Source organism: Camellia sinensis, chromosome 11 (assembly GCF_055761805.1).
Source record: "Camellia sinensis isolate YWXY chromosome 11, ASM5576180v1, whole genome shotgun sequence".
In the NCBI taxonomy this organism is placed as follows: domain Eukaryota; kingdom Viridiplantae; phylum Streptophyta; class Magnoliopsida; order Ericales; family Theaceae; genus Camellia; species Camellia sinensis.
This window is the reverse complement of record NC_138971.1, coordinates 11,902,404-11,922,954: the sequence shown is the minus strand read 5'-3', so window position 1 is coordinate 11,922,954 and position 20,551 is coordinate 11,902,404. Positions and strand designations below refer to the sequence as shown.

Genomic DNA, 20,551 nt, shown 5'->3' with positions numbered 1-20,551 from the left:
TCTTCTTATTTAAGTCACATCACCTCTCTAACACATTTCTTCAAACCCAACCCAAACCCAACCCATATTTCATAAAAAGTCGAAAAGTACACTTATTTAAATCATCCCAAACAACCCCTTAGTGGTATGCAGGAGACTCTCAATCAATAGAGAGAGAAAAACACACAGTAGCTTTCAATCCCTCCAATCAAATGTGTGAATGACTTCTTCAAATTGAGAGAACCCAACTCTGTAACTTTTAAAAATCTAAGATCCAAACATACTCTTATTGCAGTAGTATCTTGATATAACTATAAACACCGCTATTTTCAAGCAACTCATTTTAACACTCAAAAATGTGAAACCTAGAAAAAAGCTCTCCAACACGCTCCCTCGATCAAAAATCCCTTCAACGGTTCCGTGAGTCGAGGTAGACAAACAGTCAATGGAAAATTGGCAAAGCAAAACCAGTGATGCAGTACAAAACAGGGATATAGATTCACTATAACTGATTAAGTTCATAAAAATCAATCTAATTACAAAATATATAGTACAGTATTGACTAGCATAAAGGAAAGAATCAGCTCATTCTAAGATCAAGAAAAGAAGACTCACCAGGATCAGAAAAAAAGAAGAGTTAAATCACTAGTTTCTCACCAAAAAAAATGCTAATCTTCACTCATGATTGCCCCGAGATCCCGATAGATACTTCCCATAATCAACAGATCTTCTACTTCTTGTTTCTGCTTGCTTCTCTCCCTCTTGATCAACGGCTAACTTTTGCCTCCGCTGCATCTCCTCGACATGTCGGTGCCACAACGATTCCCTTTCTTTCCTCGGCATCTTTGTATACCTAGGGTCAGACTTTAGAAGACGTTTAGCTGTTGACCAAGAAGTCATAGCTGTTTTACCATCTTCTGTTTCTTGAGCGGCAACTTCTGAAGTTATGACATCAGATAAGAGCACCCTGAAATCGTATACACACCTCTGAAAAAAGGAAAAAGAAAAAAAACACAAAATAATTAGTCACCTCAAACAGTGCCTGATACCTTCACAGGCATAATTAATGACCTTGAAACAAAATTCCTAAATATAAATGAACTAAAATACTCAAAAACAGCAGATTCAATAAGCACTGTTTTAACTACAACCAGTTTCACACACATCAGATGACCGATAGCAAATATACAATCTTCTGCCATCTGTAACAATTGATTTAGGTATTAAGGAAATGGTATTTGCTACAATGGGAATCCAAAGATATCTCCAAGCATGATGGCAATGGCAACAAATATCTATGGGTGTTAACATCCCTCGAGCTAAAAGAGAGATTTTTTAAAAAAAAAATATGAACTAATGACAATAAGATTCTTATAATAACTCCGGAGGTAACTTACGCCCACTAATTTTATAACTGTTTTCGTGAAGATCAAATTTAGAGTCATGATTGATTCCAATATAATCACAATATTTTAATAAACACATGGCTACATATAAAACCGTACTGAAATTTTAATTGATCACAATGGACTTGCGAGTGATTTGGTTTGTGAAGAATAGATGTCTTTCAAGCCAACTTTCTCAATCTCCAATGATGTAACCTCAAGTCAACACTTCACAACACATTGAGCTCAAAAACACCGATGGAAGTGATAAAGCTTATATCCATAACAAACAAGGATTTAAAAAAGGCAAGTCAGAACAACCATAATAATGTCAGTTCCACAAACACATAAACATATATGGAAAGGAACACTCCTGTCACATACAATAGTTGGGAGGGGAAATGTGAAGAAGACCCAAAACCTCCCGGAAGTAGTTCATTGCACAAAACCAATAACGACCATGCAATCATTGAAAGAGAAGACGTAAGAGAAAGTAGCATTACCTCATGCAACACCTTCACATGTTCCCGGAAAAGCTTTTCCAAGTCAGATTGATCTAAATAAGGATTTGCTGCACGTCCTTGAGGATCCTTCTCCAGTTTAGGCTTTGATTCTGTCCAAGATGCCTGAGTGTGCAAGTGAAGTGATTTTATTATATAAGTGTAATCAAATTCCAACCCCCTTTGAAATGAAGCTACTAAAAATGAAGTGATCAAATAACCATTAAAAAAAAACTGCACGTTTGGTTGCATGGAAATGGTATTGACATCCAAACAAAATATAAAATGAAAAACGACCCTAAATCATCGTAGCCCAATTAGCTCTAGAAACTTAAATCAGGCATTCACATACCCCTTTATCAGGAAACCCACACAAGTGGCCAATGGTAAGGGATTTACATGTAAACTATGCAATCCTACATTTGACTCTCGCGGGCAACACCTGGACTTGCCCAAAACACGTGGTTTGCAGTGTGAGAATATATTGTGTATTTTCTATTATAGTCCTATTAGAGGTATGATTGTGTTAGAGTCCTATTAGAGGTATAATTGTATTCTCCCTTTTGGTTTAGGATTTAGGACTATATAATGTAAGGTCTGATTGTAATCATTCACACATTGAATATATGAGATACAAAAAGCTATTCAGAAATCTTACATGGTATCAGAGTTATTCTCTGATCCGAAACCCTAGAGCCGTCTCCATTACTCTCTTGTTCGTGTTTGTGCCTCATCTCAGTCGACTCATCTGCTCATTCTGGTTCGTGACCCATCTGCTCGTGGTTGTACCTTGTCTCAGTCAACCCATCTGGATTTCTACTCTATTTGTGCTATTTGGTAGTCGCACCCATCCAACGGTTCGACCCATCTAGTCATCGCCTCCTCACAGCTCGTCTTCTCTCTCTGGCTCTCCTTCGTGGTCAACCCATCTTGGTTTTGCAAGGCTTCGACCCATCTCTAGTTCAGTCTGTCAAAACCACTAGTTCTCTCTCTGGTTCGAAGCTCTCTGGACAAATTTCACGACCTAGCTGATTCGCAAGTCTTTGACTCGCGACTTCTTCTCACTGCTCTCTGCCTCGCGATTGTCCTGGTGTATGGTTCTCTGGTTGCTTCGTCGCATCTGTTGGTTGCATCGAAGTGAAGTTACCTCTCAGCTTCTCTCACTCAAAAGGGTTATGTTTGAGGCTGGTTCGACCCATTGGATTTTTGCATCTGAAATCCTCTAATATTGGGTTATTGTCATATTATTACATTTAGACCTCATACTCTCTTGGTTCTTACACTGTGATGTTGGATATATTGGTTTTGTTGCCCCCATTAGCTTTTAGTTTATTATAATGATGACAGTTTCTGCTTCTGTAAAACCCAAGAAAGGGCTCCTTGCTTCAGATGAGTGTGCCTACTACTGCCATCGAAGGGATCATTGGAAGTACCATTTTCCCAAGAATGGATGTCTGTCTGTTCAGTCTCCTGCCGATTTTACTACATCTGCTCCGACTCCTGATCCTGACTTGACTTCCTTGACTGCTCAGATTAGTCAGCTTCGGCATATATTGTCTAACTCCCAGCCATCCCCATCTACCTCCATTGTTTCCTCTCTTCATTCAGGTTTGCTTGGGTCTTTTTCAGGTATTTCTTCGTCTGTCTGGCTTTTTGACTCTGGTGCCTCTCATCATATGACTCCCCATCTCTCCTTACTTCAAAATTGCACTCCTCCTCCTTTTCCTATTACTGTTAATGCTGCTAATGGGTCTGGTATGTCAGTTATATCTGTTGGGTCTGTCCTACCGTCTGCTATGTCTGCAGTCTCTATTCCATCTGTTTCATATGTTCCTCAGTTATCTGTCAGTTTATTATCTATTAGTCAACTTGATACCTCTGGTTTTGATGTTATCTTTTCTTCTTCTATTTGTTCTGTACAGGATCGGATGTCCAAACAGCAGATTGGGATTGGCCGTAGAGTTGGAGATCTCTATGTGGTGGAAAGCTTGCATCTGCCTATGACTACCTCTCCGACTACCTTTTCTTCTTTTCAGTTAGATTCTCTGTCCAGTCCTTTCTATTTGTGGCATTCCAGATTAGGGCATTTGTCTGCTGACCGCTTACGGTCTTTAACTCAGTCAGGTATATTGGGCAAAGTTTCTCCTAGTCAACTTACCGAGTGTCGGGGGTGTAAACTTGCTAAAATGACAGCCTTACCTTTCCGTAACAGTACTTCTATATCTGCTACACCATTTTCTTTAGTTCATACCGATGTCTAGGGCCCTTCTCCTGTTCTCACCAAGGGGGGTTCTGCATACTATGTGTCATTTGTTGATGATTACACTCGTTACACTTGGGTTTATCTTATGACTCATAAGTCCGACTTCTATCAGATATATTGTACCTTTCAGTCTATGATTACTACACAGTTTGGGGCCACAATTAAAATACTCCGGTCTGACTTGGGTGGGGAATACTTTAAAATTGAATTTTGTGAGTATTTGGCCAAATTGGGCACCATTCACCAAACCTTTTGTACTGATACCCCTGCCCAAAATGGTCGAGCCGAGCATAAACACCGTCATCTCCTTGAGACAGGTAGGTCTCTTCTTCTCTCTGCCTCAGTTCCGGCTCCATTCTGGGGGGAGGCAGTTCTTACTGCTACTTTTCTTCTCAACCGCATGCCTACTCCTATTCTTTCTGGTCGATCTCCTTATGAGGCTTTGTTCTCCCAACTTCCTAACTACCCCCTCCTTCGTGTGTTTGGGTCTGTTTGTTTTGTCCTTCTTCCCCGCAAGATAGGACCAAACTTAGTGACCGGTCTGTCCTCTGTGTCTTTTTGGGTTATAGTCCTACTCAAAAAGGCTATCGGTGTTACGATCCTGTTTCCCGTCGTCTTTATGTCCCCCGTCATGTTTTTTTTCTCGAATGTCTGCCTTACTTTCAGCTTCCTCCTGTCACTGCTCTAGTTTCCAAAGAGGATTTGGTTCACATTGTCCCATTTCCTTCTGAGGTACCGTCTGATGAGTACATCTCCACAGTTCCTCTTGAGTTTCTTTTATCTTCTCCTCTTACTTCACCGCTGGCTGTTTCTCCTCCTTCAGTTTCTTCTCCTCCTCCGTTGTTAGTTTATTCTCGTCGTAAGGCTCCTCCTCCACCAATTGTCTCCACCCCTACTGCTGATCCTCCTGCTTCTGACGACTCTAATCCTACTGCACACTGATATCCTCCTCGAGCATGTCATCCTCCAAACAGGTTGGGTTGGTCTAATACTTGTTTTTCTGCTTCATATCGTACTTTTTTGTCTGTTATTCACTCTTTTGTAGAACCTCTGTCTTACAAAGAAGCCTGTCAAGATCCTCATTGGATTCAAGCTATGAAGGATGAGTTGTCTGCTTTACAGAAAACTAGTACTTGGGAGTTGGTTCCTTTACCTGCTGGTAAGAACCTGGTTGGTTGCAAATAAATTTACAAAGTCAAGACTCGTTCTGATGGCTCTCTTGAGCGTTACAAAGCTCGTCTGGTTGCCAAAGGTTTCTCTCAGGAGTATGGTATTGATTATGAGACATTTGCTCCTGTTGCAAAATGACTACTGTCCGTACTTTGATCTCTGTCACTGCTGTTCGTTCTTGGCCTCTTTATCAGATGGATGTTAAGAATGCTTTTCTTAATGGCCATCTCACTGAGGAGGTTTACATGCATCCTCCCCCTGGCCTTCGCCATCCCTCTGGACAGGTTTGTCGTCTTCGGCGTGCTCTGTATGGTCTGAAACAGTCTCCTTGTGCTTGGTATGATCGATTTCATATTGTTGTTACCGAGCTTGGGTTTCATACTTCTACTTCCGACTCTGCTTTATTTCTGCGACATACCTCGGTTGGTTTTGTTGCTCTCTTGCTCTATGTGGATGATATGATCATCACTGGCTCGGACTCTTCTGCTATCTCTGAGGTCAAGCAGCATCTCTTCCGCACCTTCGAAATGAAGGATCTGGATCCATTACGGTATTTTCTTGGTATTGAGGTTGCTTCTTCTCCCAAGGGCTATTTCCTGTCTCAGGCTAAGTATGCTAATGAAGTCATTCATCGTGCTGGTCTTACTGATACTAAGGTTTCTGATACACCTATCAAGCTTAATGTAAAGGTTAACTCTACTGATGGTGTCCCTCTGGATGATCCCACTTTATATCGCGAACTTATGGGTTGTTTAGTTTATCTGACTGTCACTCGTCCTGACCTTGCTTATGCTGTTCATGTGGTTAGTCAATTTGTTTATGCTCCTCGCTCTACCCATTGGGCTGCTTTGGTTCGCGTTCTTCGCTATCTCAAGGGTACTATCTTTCAGGGCTTATTGTTGTCCTCTACTTCCTCTTTGGACTTGGTGGCCTATGCTGACTCTGATTGGGCTGGTGATATTACTGATCATAAGTCTACGTCTGGTTTCTGTATGTTTCTTGGAGATTCCTTAATCTCTTGGAAAAGCAAGAAACAGTCAGTCGTTGCTCGCTCTACTGCCGAAGCTGAGTATCGTGCTATGGCTCATGCCACTGCTGAGATTGTTTGGCTTCGTTGTCTCTTGTCTGATTTGGGTGTCTCTCAGTCTTCTCCGACCTCTCTCTATTGTGACAATCGCAGTACTGTTCAGATTGCCCACAATACTGTCTTTCATGAGCGGACGAAACATATTGAGATTGATTGTCACTTTGTTCGCCAACATCTACAGTCTGCCTCTATCTCGCTTCCTTTCATCCCTTCGGCTTTGCAACTTGCGGACTTTTTCACCATGACTCACACTACCGCTCGGTTTCAGTTTCTTCTTAGCAAACTCTCAGTGTTTTCTGCTAAAACACCTTGAGTTTGAGCAGGAGTGAGAATATATTGTGTATTTTTTATTATAGTCCTATTAGAGGTATGATTGTGTTAGAGTCCTATTAGAGGCATAATTGTATTCTCCCTTTTGGTTTAGGATTTAGGACTATATAATCTAAGGTCTGATTGTAATCATTCACAAATTGAATATATGAGATACAGAAAGCTATTCAGAAATCTTACATGATGCAGGTGATTGCACATATTTGGGGTAGACACAACGCATACACTGGATGTGTGCAATGGGGTTCCTCTTAATAAAAATTTAAAACAAAAAAAAAAATCTATTTAAAGGCAGACTGTAAATTAAATTTCATCAGCAAAAAATATGGATAAGAATTTCTTTTTATAAAAGAAAGCACCAAAACACAGTCATGTATTGGGTCATCCAGGTACAGTTCTGTGCTTATAATTTTCCTTTGTGAGTAAGGATTACCAAGCGTTCGATCTTAGGTATCACTGAATTTCACCTCCAAGAATGCAGTCTGTAGTCCTACTACCATTCAGGTATGTTCCTTAACATTTTGTAGTAGTTTCTCCATGGTGCACAAATATTAGTGGCATTCGTGGGTAAAATAGACCCTATGGTTTAAAACGCTATTAAAACACAAGCTTTGTCTGGTAATTGCAAATAGTAAGATTCTTTTATGACTTTCATAGATTCATTTAGATTCCTCCATATTCCATTCAGACTGAGATTCAATCAAGAGCAATCCAACCATAAATTCAAATATAAAATCATAAGATTATGATAATTATTATCTAATCCATATTTGTGCAGAAAAGAAATTTTCTTGTAGATAGCATATCCTTTTGTAATATCCACCTTAGACATTGCACTGGTGGGGCGCATCTAAGCTTACAATGCTATATAAAAATTAATGAACCAATGTACAATATCATTACTTTTAACCATTACGCCTCTATTAGCACATACCATACGATAGCCCAACCTTTCACTTACATCTCATGAACAAAAAAGGCCTCCTTCGTATCAGGTAATGGCACAAGAAAATCATGCATCTAAGAACTACTATGAACTTCCTATTAGGTTCCTATAAAAAGCTAAGCATATAAAACAACATTTAATACTCAAACATCAAAAACAGTAACTCCAAAAATTCTACAAAGAGGGACCACAAGACACTACCTGAGGGTCTTTAATTGTTTCAACAAGTAAAGCTTGATAAGACTCAACAGCTTCTTTCCTCCTAGCTTTGGATCGCACCCTCTCCACTTCTTGTTCTTCCCTTTCCTTCCGCTTCCGCAATACTCGCTCTCTTTCCTTCAGCTTCTCCTGAGTACAAGTATGCCAGAAAATTTAATTTACAAATAAACAAGTGGATGAATCGAAACACTACACATTCCAAAAGGTGATCTGCATATTGAATAAAGATAATCACAAAAACAGGAATGTATTATTTTATCTAACAGAATTAATTTCCTTGTTAATGTTGTAACAATAAAATTAAAACTAAAAAAATAAAAATAACAAGTGCATACACATCATGGACATCCACATCAATCTGCCTACACAATTCAGGAGCACAAACGGTGAAGTAATAAGGGGAAAAAAGGAAGAGACACTATGATGCAACATCTATTGCATGGTTAAACAAGTACGATAGGCTTTGGAAACCCAAAACAAAACCGAAGGGTCCCATGATCTATGAAACATGGACACCTCTCCGGAGGTTGTGCATCAGTGTTTCACACGCGTCAAACACGGACACGCGCTGAACACGTGTCAAACACATTGGACGGAGTAGGACATGTTGTGTCCCATTTTTTTTGAATAAAAATTTAAACCAAAGTAACATACCCAAAGTTGATGAATTGAATGAAATTAAATATTTGACGAAAAATAAATATATAATATTAAAAAAATTACATAAAATAAATATATAAAATTATGGGCTTGTTTGGTTTGTTTTTGGAAAAAAATTCTCTACAAACAAATTTTCAAGAGTAATCAAACCAAACAAATTTTTCTAAAAAAAATCTCAAAATTTTGTTTGGTTACCTACTTTTCAAAATCACTGTCTCTCTCATACACATCAAATCAATCACTTTTTTTAAAACTATCTCCCCAAAACAATTTTCCAAAATCTTTTCTTAAAAAAGACCAACCAAACAAGTTTTCGCACTTTTTATCTCAAAAACTACTCTACAAACACAAACCAAACAAGCCCTATATGTTTAGCACATATCTCCAGCGTGTCATGCCCTGCATTTTTTGAAAATTTTTGTGTCCACATGTGTCGTGTCAAGTGTCTATGCTTCTCATGATCATCAAGATGCTGTTTTGATCCAAGGAGAAGAAGCCATGTTAGTGTTTTGTGGTTAAGAGTACTACAGTAATTTTAATAATTACTAGACATGAGTTGCAGGGGTGGCCATGGGGTTTGTTTTTAGTCAAATTATTAAATGGGTCATTACATATGGGTTTTATTATGTCTAAAGTAGTCTTAGTGGTTAAAAAGGTGAAAGTTTCCTATTTTGAATTCATGTCATGATCAGAGCAGAATTAGAAGTCATCTAAGTTTCCTATCATAGTTGAAGCTATAGTCATAATTGGTCTAGAATATTTGTAGTTACTAAATATTCTTAGTTTCTAAATTTAAGTCATAGTTGTTATAGAAGCATGAGTCTTTAGCCTATAAATAAGTGTAATCTCAATGATTCAATAGGGTTGATATTATGAGAATTTGAAAATGTATTTGTATGTGATTGGCCTAACCCTTGCGAGGGCGAAGCACCTCTTTCCCTCTCTTCTCTTTCTTCTTCTTCTTCTTCTTCTTCTTCTTCTTCGCGCACATACCCCAGTTACAATTCACAGCCCTCTAAAAAGTGCACTTTTTAACCCCAAAACCCCAACCCATAACCCCCAAATCAACGCTAATCCCTTCTACTAACTACTTGCCTTCAATTTAACCATTTCTTACAGAATTGAGTCCCCCCTGAATGAGACTGTTTAATCTTAGGCTACAACTTTTACTCTTTCAGGTGCTTATATTCACTGGCAATGCATTAATGCAATATTAAGCCAGTAACTTTGAGTGTATAGATTGACATTGGTCATGGACTATTATCCCTCTCTTTCTGCTAAGCTAAGCTAATTCATTAACCGCTCCAGTTCCAAGACAATCTCTCAGAAACTACTTCTGCTTAACTTGACTTTGAATCATTTACTCGTGCCTTCCAATCTTAAACCTTCACAGATCTGACTACTGATCAGCTATAGACAACACCAACAAACTCAAATAATAACCACCTTAATCAATTAAGTGTAACAATGTCACATAGTTATTGACATCTCAAGTTTGTGTGATACAAAAAGTTGGTCACTGTTTACAATCAAGAACCCAGCTAGGTCAAGATATGAGAAAGAGGCAGGCAGATTGCATGAGGTGATGCATAAGAAAGAATATCAGAGCAATTAGCAAATTGTACGCTACTGCACTGTCATTAATAACTAAAATCCACTAAGACCATTAGCGACCATAAATGTTCCCTCAGCAAATATACTATTGTTTGCAATCAAATCTAATCAAAACGTTCGACCGTAAGAACAACTTGCAACACAGTGAGCACCTTTAAAATCTTAAAAGATTCTTACAAAACTGCAGTTATTTATAAAGCCACTATTTCATGTTTCTATTAATGTTACACAATTAAGATCATTCTATCATAATTCTGGTATCAAAAACTAATTGCAAATTACCCCAGTATTCTTATGGCAGCGAAGTTTTCAATTAGCCCAAGCACCAATAGTAACAAAAATGGGGAAAATGTAACAAACCTAAAAAGTGAAAGTATCTCAAAAAAAAAAAAAAAAAAAAAAATTCAAACCATTCCCAAACATGAAACAAAGACAAAGAACCATATGTGTGTGCGTGTGGAGAGAGAGAGAGAGAGAGAGAGAGAGAGAGACCAACAGAAATTCAGCAAGAACTTGAAAGAATATTATTACCCTTAAGAAATGTTGACAGCTACATAAATAGTTCAATTTAAATGCACTTTGCGTAAAACATCATAATCACATTCAATAATCAACAATAACAAAAGAAGAAGAGCAAGGAAAACACAAAGTCTCAAAGAGCGAAAAGGGAACTACTCTTGTTACCTGCTCCTCCTGTTTGACCTTTGCTGCTCTTTCCACTTCCACTTCAGCAGACTTTAGTTCAGATATATATTCATTAAACAAAATCTCCCTATCCTCGTGCTTAATAGATTTGTATCTGGGGTCGTTCCTTAGACTATCCTTCACCTATCACAACCAATTATTATGAATTTTAAGATATATTTGGAAAAACGAGAAGAAAAAAAAAAAGACCTAATTTGATTATTGAAAGGTTTTAGAGACCACAGCATCCCACTTGTATATAAATTCGGCAAGATAACAAAACAAAGGCTCCTTACCAGATTTATGTAACCCAATTGTGAACGTTATGTTTATTTAGAGAAGGATGTGAAACAAAATAACAATAGCAAAAATCAGTTTCAGGTTTTCTGAAGCTAATTATCAATCTTCAAAATCTACATAATTCAAGGTTTTTGCATAAATGAGGTGACATGAACATTATAGTTTCACCAATAATCTTTTTGATATGTAACAGTTCCGCAAGTAACTGAGTGATATATTTGAAACTAATTTAGGTCTCCAGTGGAAGAAAGTTGAGATGATGCCAGTTTTATGGTTGAGAACTATGAGATGCCCAATTTTTCTAACTAATATATATACTCTAGTTGTGCCTTAAGTAATAGCTAAGACCAACTCACATCTGAGTGACAAAAATATACTATGCCTTAACTATCAAGTGCAACCCTCAGCAGTACTGAACTAAAAAACATGTTCCTTTTTTTACGTAGGAAATAAGAACTTCATAACTGAAAAGAAAAAAGCTTAAAAGAACTGGACAAATAAATGAGCTACTATTCCATCAAAAGGCAGACACAAACAAATGGCCCAACTGTCCAAGTCGATAATTCCCAAATTATCCCATGTAACATTTAAAATTTTCTTGCCCAAACACCTATCAAAGCTGTGTTATGGCCACCATAAACCCAAAGATTTTATAGGTAGATCAAATGAAACTATATATATTCTTAGAATGTTGATGGCTGTTTTTTTTTTTTTTAACACAAGCCATGGGATTTTTGCATTTTGGCAACAGAAGTGATATGGTAGTTGTAAGGATATGATTAGTTTCCAGAGTTTCACCAACAAATTCAGCTGCTGGAATCAAGCTTGACTGAACTACATTCTCCATTCCAGTAAACAGACGAAACTCCCAATGATCATGAAAAATAATAAGGAAGCAAAGAAAAATGGAGGAAAAAAATCCCACAACGAACATAAGAATTCACACTGCATGGACATTCAGATAACCTGATTTACCCATGAAGATAGGAACACCCCATTCGAACACAAGAATTCACACTGCATGGACATTCATATACACTGAATTATCCATGAAGATAGGAACACCTTCTCCTACACATTCTATCGTATTGAAATGCTAACCACCAATTCATCTGTCTTCCTATGTTCAAGCACGGAGTCTGAGTGCTTGAGCACTTGAGTTGCTAAAGAAAAGAAAAATCAGACTCAAGTGTGCTTGAGCACAAACACAGCATGCTCGAAAGCACGATTATTATTTTTAGGGTTATTTTCAACACTAAAAAGAGGAGGCTTGTGGCTTTTTTGGGGTGAGTTACATATTATTGAGAAGTGTTAGAATAGATTGCTTTGATACCAAGTTAGAATGTAAAATGTAGAAAATTAGAGTAAGGTTTTGAGAGGAAGAAAGAGAGAAGAGAGAAGAGGAAAAGATATATTGTGACTAAGTGGTTTAGAGTTCTTGAATTACTCTACACCAGCAAAACATATTTATATAAAACCAAACATTACAATATATAAATATGTTTTGCTGGTGTGCAGTAATTCAAGAACTCTAAACCATATTAGAGAGTGGTTATTGAAGGCATGAAACCTAGTGGAAATGGGTGGAGTGATAATACTACTGACCACTCTCGGCAAATGCATTTTATATATTGTTGCAAGATACCATATTAGATTTATTGAAGGCATCCAACCCAAACCAATTGGTAATGGGTGGAGTAGCCTCTAGATTATATCAACTGAACTTGGGTGGCTTAGAGAAACAAGGGGCAAGTCTCTAACTTATTGAAAATGCAAAAATAGTCCAGATCTCCCAACCCAGCAAGATTATTATAATAGATGAACCAACCTTGGACCAACGAGAACTTGTAGTGATATCTGCTTTCTCACGAAGCATGGATTTAAAGCTAGATGAAGCAGCTGCACGTATTGCTCGGGCCTTTTCTTCAGTAGCCCTCTTCAGAGGAAGTATCCTGCAAGTGAAGCAGACAATTTGTGTAACCTATATAACATAGCATGGAACAAAGAAAAGACAGTGTATTCAACAATACAATTATACAAATCCAAAACAATTTAAGAGCTCAAGGACACAAAAAGTGAACATCAGTATCTGGACCAGAAGCCTACTACATGAAACATGATGCCCTCAACGGGTATCAAAAGGAATCAATTTCTTAATGGGACACAATTATATAAATCGACTAGCAACCGCAAAGCAAATAAACACTAATCCAACAAGACTCATAACCAATGATCAGGTCAATTTTAAGCCATATGACTTCTATGGTAAACCTAAGTTCGGAAAAGGTTTCAAAGTATTATATTCATAAAAAAACAAGGAAAGCCATATTTAAAAAGATATTAGCTTCTTACACTCCTACTGACTCAACAACTCTCAACAAACAATATCAATAACATTAAGCACATGATTCTCTTGAAAAGAACTCACAACCCAAGTGAGATAAAACAGATTTAATTACCTCAGTATAACACCATGGGTAGTTGACTTTACATAAACATGGCATGACCGAAACTAAATTTATGTTTTCAAACTTGCAAGAACATGAACTAACCATTGACTCATTCGATAATATATCTTAGGCCGAGAATAATGTCATAGAAAAGGAATCACATATGTATGCAAATATATTTATTTATACATGTAAAGGTAAGGAAGAGGCAAGGCTGTTGGACAGCATTATTCTGGCGGAAGAGATCCAATACCAAATTTTTTCAGAGACTGGCAAACTTGTACAGGAGGCATAAATTTATAGGCAGTTTTGTGATTGATGGCACAGAGTCGAGGGACGAAGAGGTAATCCATGATGTTGTGGTTGACTTCTATGAGTACGTGTTCTCTAAACGTGTTCCAGGAGGTCCAGACTTGATAAGCTAGAGTTTGATGCTATTTCTGAAGCAAAAAGTGTTGGGTACGAAGAGCCTTTTGTTGAAGAGGAGGTTTTGGTAGCTCTGAAAGCTTGTAATGGGATAAGAACCCAGGTCCCGATGGATTCACTATGGTTTTTCTTTTAGCGGAATGGAGCTTCATTTAGGAGGGATATTATGACTCTTTTTAACCATTTTCATGAATCATGTGTTTTGAAAGAAGTCTAAATGCCTCTTTCAATGCTTTAAGTCCCAAGAAAGGTGAAGTTACCCTTTTGAAGAATTTTTAGCCAATCAAGTTCGTAGGATGTGGTTACAATTGCTAGCTAAAGTGCTTGCGATGCGTTTGCAGAGAGTGGTTAGTAGTATTATTTCTGAGAATCAAAATGCATTTGTGGGAGGGAAGAAAGCAAATCTTGGATGCAGTTTTGGTAGCAAATGAGGTAGTGGACTACAGAATTAAGAAAGGCCCCCAAGGTGTCATTTGCAAGTCGGACATCGAGAAAGCATATGATCATATCAACTTGGATTTTCATTTATAAATTACAATAGAATGGGTTTTGAGCAGAAGTGGAGGAGGTGGATTAGATGATATGTTGCCTCTGTCAGACTCTGTCTTGGTGAATGGGTCTCCCTCAGATTTCTTCTAAAGTTCCAAAGGTTGACACAAGGAGATCCTCTATCTCTTCTTGTTCATTATGGTTATAGAAGCCTTGACAAGGATGATTAACAAGTTTGTATATGGAGGTATGATTAGAGGGTTCGGGATTGGAGGTAGAGCAGGAGGAATGGAAGTAGTTTCCCGCCTGTTGTTTGCAGACGACGCAAATTTTTTTGTGAGGTGGATGTTGTGCAGTTGAGGTAGTTGCAGTGTACTTAAATTTGCTTTGACGCTGTGTTAGAATTGAAGGTTAACACTAGGAAGTGACTCATTCCAACGGAGAAATTTAAAATATGTAGTTGTTGGCAGAGGCTTCGGGATTTATAGTAGGATCTTTGCCTTTGGTGTATTTGAGCCTTCCTCTGAGATCATCAAACAAGGCAACTACAGTGTGGGATGGAGTTGTGAGTGTTTTTTCAGAAGAGACTCGCTGGTAGGAGAGGAAAGGGGAGGTAAAATTAAAGCTAAATTACTAATAGGTCCTAATATTTGAACTTACTTCTCATTAAGTCCTATTGAAAATAAGTCATAGTATAATCATCACTAAAAATTATTTTGTGACTTTTTTTTTTGTTGCTAAAAATTGACAATTAGTGACTTTTTTGTCACGGTTTTTATAAATTGTCGCTAAAACTTATAATTAATGACCTTTTTTTATGACGAATTTTCAAACTGTCGCTGAAAGTCAAAAATTAGTGACCTTTTTTTTGACAATTTTTTTAAACTATCGCTAAAACTTATAATTAGTGACAATTTTTGTGACAATTTTCAAATTGTCGTTGAAAATTAACAATTAGTGACTTTTTTAATAGTGTTTGATGAAAAATATCATTAATTATCATAGGACCTATTGGACAATAAGTCCACCTATTAAAACTTACACGTAAGTCTCCCTAAAATTAATCATATTAAAAGACTTTGGCGAGTTTTCCCATCTATTTCACGTCCCTATTTGCTATTCTTGCATTGGTACAGAAGAGGCTGGTTTCAAGTTAAAGAACTTGGACTGTGAAACTACACAGATTGACATCATCAGTTAGATGATCAAAGGTAAAGCATATCTCCTAGGTACTTCCCTTAGCATCTAGACTATAACTACAAAAGGATCAGATATACTAAACTAATGTCTCTTCCAAGTTACAAGATTCTCTTTAGTGATATACCTTTCATTCAATAGAAGTTCACGCTCCTTTCGTTCTAAGGCCTCAAACCGCGGGTCATGGCCCCATTTCTTTTTGAATGTTTGATAATCAGTGTTGTGATCAATATCCTGAAAAACATAAACTGGTTAGAAAGCAATCTAAAGCTCCACCATACAAAAACCAGACAGATATGGTGATAATAGATTTCTCACAGACACTATGGTTAAAATAATTGCACTAAACCTCCTTTGCTTCTTCTAACAACTGCTTGAACCCCTCCATTGCAGCTTTCTGAGCTGCTCGTTTTTCCTTGCGTTCTTCTTCAGCTCGTGTACGAACATAGTGCTCAAATAGGGCTCTCCGAGCACTATGATTCTGAATAGCCTGCAACATTAAACAACCACCACAGTAAGACAAACAGTAACAAATTAACTCTCTAATACAATCACAGAGAACCCCAGCTCCTCTTTCTACCCTCAATGATGAAGCATGAATGCACCACAATACAATCAACAGAAAAAATATCAACGAGCAAAAGGCAGAGAGTCATAACGTGTTTGTCATTACAAGATGCACCTAAAAAGTAAAGGTATTACGAACATAATGTTGGAAGTCTACCTCACAAGAGATAATAGTCACATTTTGAAACAATTATTTGTAACTGATGTTCATCTACAGGGAACTTCTCCCAAAATGACACCATTCCAATAAAAAATCAATCTATAGATGGGGTATGTTGAAATCCCAACAAAATGTATATAATCATTGGGCTCAAATAAGAACTTGCATAATATGTGTGAGGCTAAAAAACTCTAATCATATGGCATTAAGGATTATTGCTTCATCCAAGCCCCAACAGAGTGGAAAGAAGTTTTAACAGATATGAGTAACCAAAACCAAGTAGTATGGCAGAAACAGGAGTGTTTATCTTATTTCTATCCCTACGCAAGCCATTAATAATTTTTATTCAGGTTTCCAACAAGAAGAAAATGTCCATCCACAATGAGCTCCTCCAGAAATGTGAGTAGTCCATTAATGCAAAAAAAAAAAAAAAAAAAAAAAAAAAAAAAAAAAACCTATAGACTGGGATGAAGTAACACACACCAGACGGGATATAATAATTGGGCCTCAAACAGTGACTTGACACAGGATGACATTATTAAAAATTCTAATCCTAAAACACCAAAAGTTAAAGCCTCACCTAAACCCCAAAAAGGGTAACATAAGAAATATGCATTCCTGAAACACAATAAAATAAAATAAAAAGCAGATACACTCCTCTTCCCTTTTTTTTTTTTTTTTGCCATGCCCATTTCTACCGGAAGACATTATAGATCCGTTCCGTAGTTCACTCGACCCTTCCATGGTTGAAGCTCTTATATGTACTCAAAATTGGCTTTAGAAGCAACCTTCCAATTTCTCTTTGAAAGAGGATGGATGATATGGAGGAATTTGAGCAATATCACTCAAGCAATATGTGATTTTATCTTCATTTTTAATTCTATTGTTATCTTTACTATGCAAGTTTTATTTATCTTCTCTTATTGACTCATGTTTAGGTACTTTGGAGTCAAGTTAATCTCCAAGCCCAAGCTCTAATGTAGATGCTCTAATGTAGATGCTATGATTGAACTTAAATGTCAATTGGTAAGTCACACATTTTGTAGCTAGCTTGAGATGCAACATGTACATTCATTTTACCTCACACTATCTATATTTCCACCTCTTTATTCTTAGCCTTACTTTGAATCCTGAATTTGTAAAAGGAATTATTTATTGTGGACCATTGCTCCTATTTATTTATTTTTTTATTATTTATTTATTTTTATTTTTTTGTGGTGATTTATAGTGTTTTTTGATATATTGTGTTGAGAATAAATTTATCATGCTTGATGTCTGGCCCTTTGAACAGTCTTCTAATCTTTTGTACTATTTGTGGTTTAGTGCTTTGCATTCCTTGTAATTTGATTCTTTTGGTTCATAAAGGGTGGATATCAATTTTTTGGCATTGCAAAACTTCAACAGTAATGAACAAATTTAAAGCTATCTATATTTATGTTTAACCTCTCGAGTTTCAAATTATTTATATTAGGATATCAAAAGATAGTTCTCTTGTCTCTTCTACCTATGCTATCTTGTATATGTAGGCTGATATTTTGGACAATTTCATAAAGATTGAAGACTAGACAAATCGTATGTTTTTTCTGTGCAAGGTTCATTGCGGATAGTCGAATGTAGTGAAGCTTGTAAATATTTCTGTTATTATATGGATTTTGGATGAAGTTTGAGAACATATCATTTCAGTTCCTGACTAGTGTTTTATTATTATTATCGCATTTTGGCTGAATGTAAAACTTAATAGAATTTTAGGTAAACTATGGATTTTGGATGATGGATGGGGATTGATTTTTGTGTGAATTTTATTTTTTTGTCCTTACGTTATTAACTGTTTTACGCCTGTTATTTTTACATGTGTTTTGGTTGTTGGGCATTGTTTTGTTTTAAGCCTATTATTTGTACATGTGTTTTGGTTGCTAGGCATTGTTGAGATTGATTTTGGTGTGTTTTCATCTGGTAATTTTTAATGCTGTGAGTTATTAATTTTAAATGTGTAGAGCTTTTAAATATTATGGCTAATAGTTTTACATGTTTTGGCCTATCAAAACTGAATAAATGGTAGTGAACAAGCCCAAGAACAAAATTTGTCCAAAACAAAAGCCAAACAAATCTAAAGAAAAGCAAAAGCCCAACCCGTCCAATAGATCTGGACCCACCTGCATAACTGATTGACCCCTGCACATGTGACCCACATTTCAGGCAGCTGTGGTCCAATTCCCACAACCCGTATCACTTTGGTTGGGATCAAACTCGACCTTGGCAAGAACCGGCGCATGGCCAGCCCTACTCTCAAAACATGCTAAATAAATACAAACACAAAAGCAAGCTTGAACACTGTTTTACCAGTGTTAAACGGGAGCTTCTATTTCCACACACCACATTATCTTAATTCACACAAGGCTGCTTGGGGAACATGAAATTTTAGCCAAAAAGTTAAAAAAACAATATAAAAAAGTAAACTATTCTCTTCGCTTTTTTCACATCTTTTTGTAAAAAATCAAAAAAACACTAAAAAAGCCAATTCCCAAAACAACCCTTACTTCCCAAATTTTTGGTTCGGAAGTTGATTTCCAAACAAAACTATTTGGTTTGGAAATCAACTTCCGAACCAAACATATAACCGAACCAAAATAGTTTTGTTCAGAAGTTGATTTCTGAACCAAATAGTTTTATTCAAAAGCTGATTTCCGAATCAAAAAGATGTGTGCACTAAGACGAAATATTGGGTGAAAATAGAAGCTCCCATGTTAAACAAATGACAGTAGAAGAAAAACACATAAACAAGTGCACACTCATACAGGCAAGCAGAAACATGAGCCTAACAAACCTGTTTCAAGGAGTTCCAGTGGTAGGAAAGGTCCCTAAATCCCGAACAAAGTAATGCAATATCTTTAGACTCAACAAACCTTGAAACGCGGATCAAAAACTATCTTCGGAAGTTCCTTCTCCCATTTTGAGAATGGTGCCACTCCACGTTCCTTGAGCATCTCCTAGAAAATTTACACGTAATAAATAATTAATCAGCAGGCATTTCATTTCTATTGAGGAACATTCATGATTCTAAAGCAGAGGACATGATGACGATAGCAGAAATATAATGTTCTAAAAATTTGTAAAATGGGAAAAGGAAACCTTAAGGGCAATAAAATTCACATAATCACATTTCCACATTTTTCATCACACTTTTACATAAACTATGCATTTAAATTACATTCTTGGACAAAAAATTGAGTTTATAAGGCTAAAGTTTAAATTTAAAAAAAAAAATGCATATATATACATACTAGAATGGTCAGTTATGATGCAAATGCATGCATGTGTGAGAGAATAAGTAGGGAAATGAGAAACACAATTAAAAAGTGGGTGAAGCTGTGGGAGCCTTGGTTCATTTGGGCTGCCCAAGGTTAGGAATTTGAGGCAGTTAATGCTTCTTTTGAGCTTCACTACACAGTGAAGGTATCTAGGAGAAGGGAAAATGAGATGACATGGAAAGATAGAGGCGGTTGCTTTTCGGTGAAATCCTATCAATTTTCACTAAGTAGAGAGGTTAATGGACAATGTCCCGGATGAGCTTGTTTAATCCAAGGCGCTTACTAAGCTGTCATTTTTTCCGACAGCAGTTCTACACAAGCTGGCTTGTGAGCTCCTTAATTTGTGCATTGGGTGCCAAAAAGCAGAAGAATCAGAAAATCATTTGCTGCTTCATTGTGACGTGACTATAGACTTGTTGAGCCTTTTGCTTTCTGTTTTCTGGAGTATCACAGGTAAGACCAGTTTAGATTATCCAATTCTATAACTGTTGGTCTGACAGATTTAGTTCCAAGAGGATGAAAACGTATGATAGGTGGCGGCAATTTGCTTTATGTGGTATGTACAGTGAGAGATGAACCAGCACACCTTTGAGGATTTCGAGTCAATAATTTATAGATTCAAGTCATCAAACTTGATTGCTTTCATTTTTGGCTCAAGATGGAGTTTTATGGATCGGCCTTTTCTTTTATCGACTTTTAGGAGAGCATTCGGAAACAACTGTAAGGTTTAACATGTTCACACTGTAAATGCGCATACCAGCTTGACTCAGGATCATCATACACCTACCAATAGCTACAAGTTTGAACAACAGCAGTT

At 37.0% G+C, this 20,551-nt stretch overlaps 1 protein-coding gene across 2 annotated transcripts in view; it reads right to left on the bottom strand.

The window, feature by feature from the left end:
* Positions 1 to 453: 453 nt before the first annotated feature.
* PRP40C (pre-mRNA-processing protein 40C) overlaps positions 454 to 20,551 on the bottom strand; it is a 35,704-nt gene continuing 15,606 nt past the window's right edge. For both annotated transcript variants that reach the window (XM_028228481.2, XM_028228483.2), the window contains exons 10-17: positions 19,330 to 19,413; positions 16,049 to 16,189; positions 15,827 to 15,933; positions 12,966 to 13,089; positions 10,838 to 10,981; positions 7,862 to 8,008; positions 1,868 to 1,990; positions 454 to 966 (exon numbers count right to left, since the gene is read on the bottom strand). In XM_028228481.2, the coding sequence (XP_028084282.2) occupies positions 655 to 966; positions 1,868 to 1,990; positions 7,862 to 8,008; positions 10,838 to 10,981; positions 12,966 to 13,089; positions 15,827 to 15,933; positions 16,049 to 16,189; positions 19,330 to 19,413 (1,182 nt within the window). In that variant the 3' untranslated portion in view covers positions 454 to 654. The remainder of the gene's footprint in view (positions 967 to 1,867; positions 1,991 to 7,861; positions 8,009 to 10,837; positions 10,982 to 12,965; positions 13,090 to 15,826; positions 15,934 to 16,048; positions 16,190 to 19,329; positions 19,414 to 20,551) is intronic.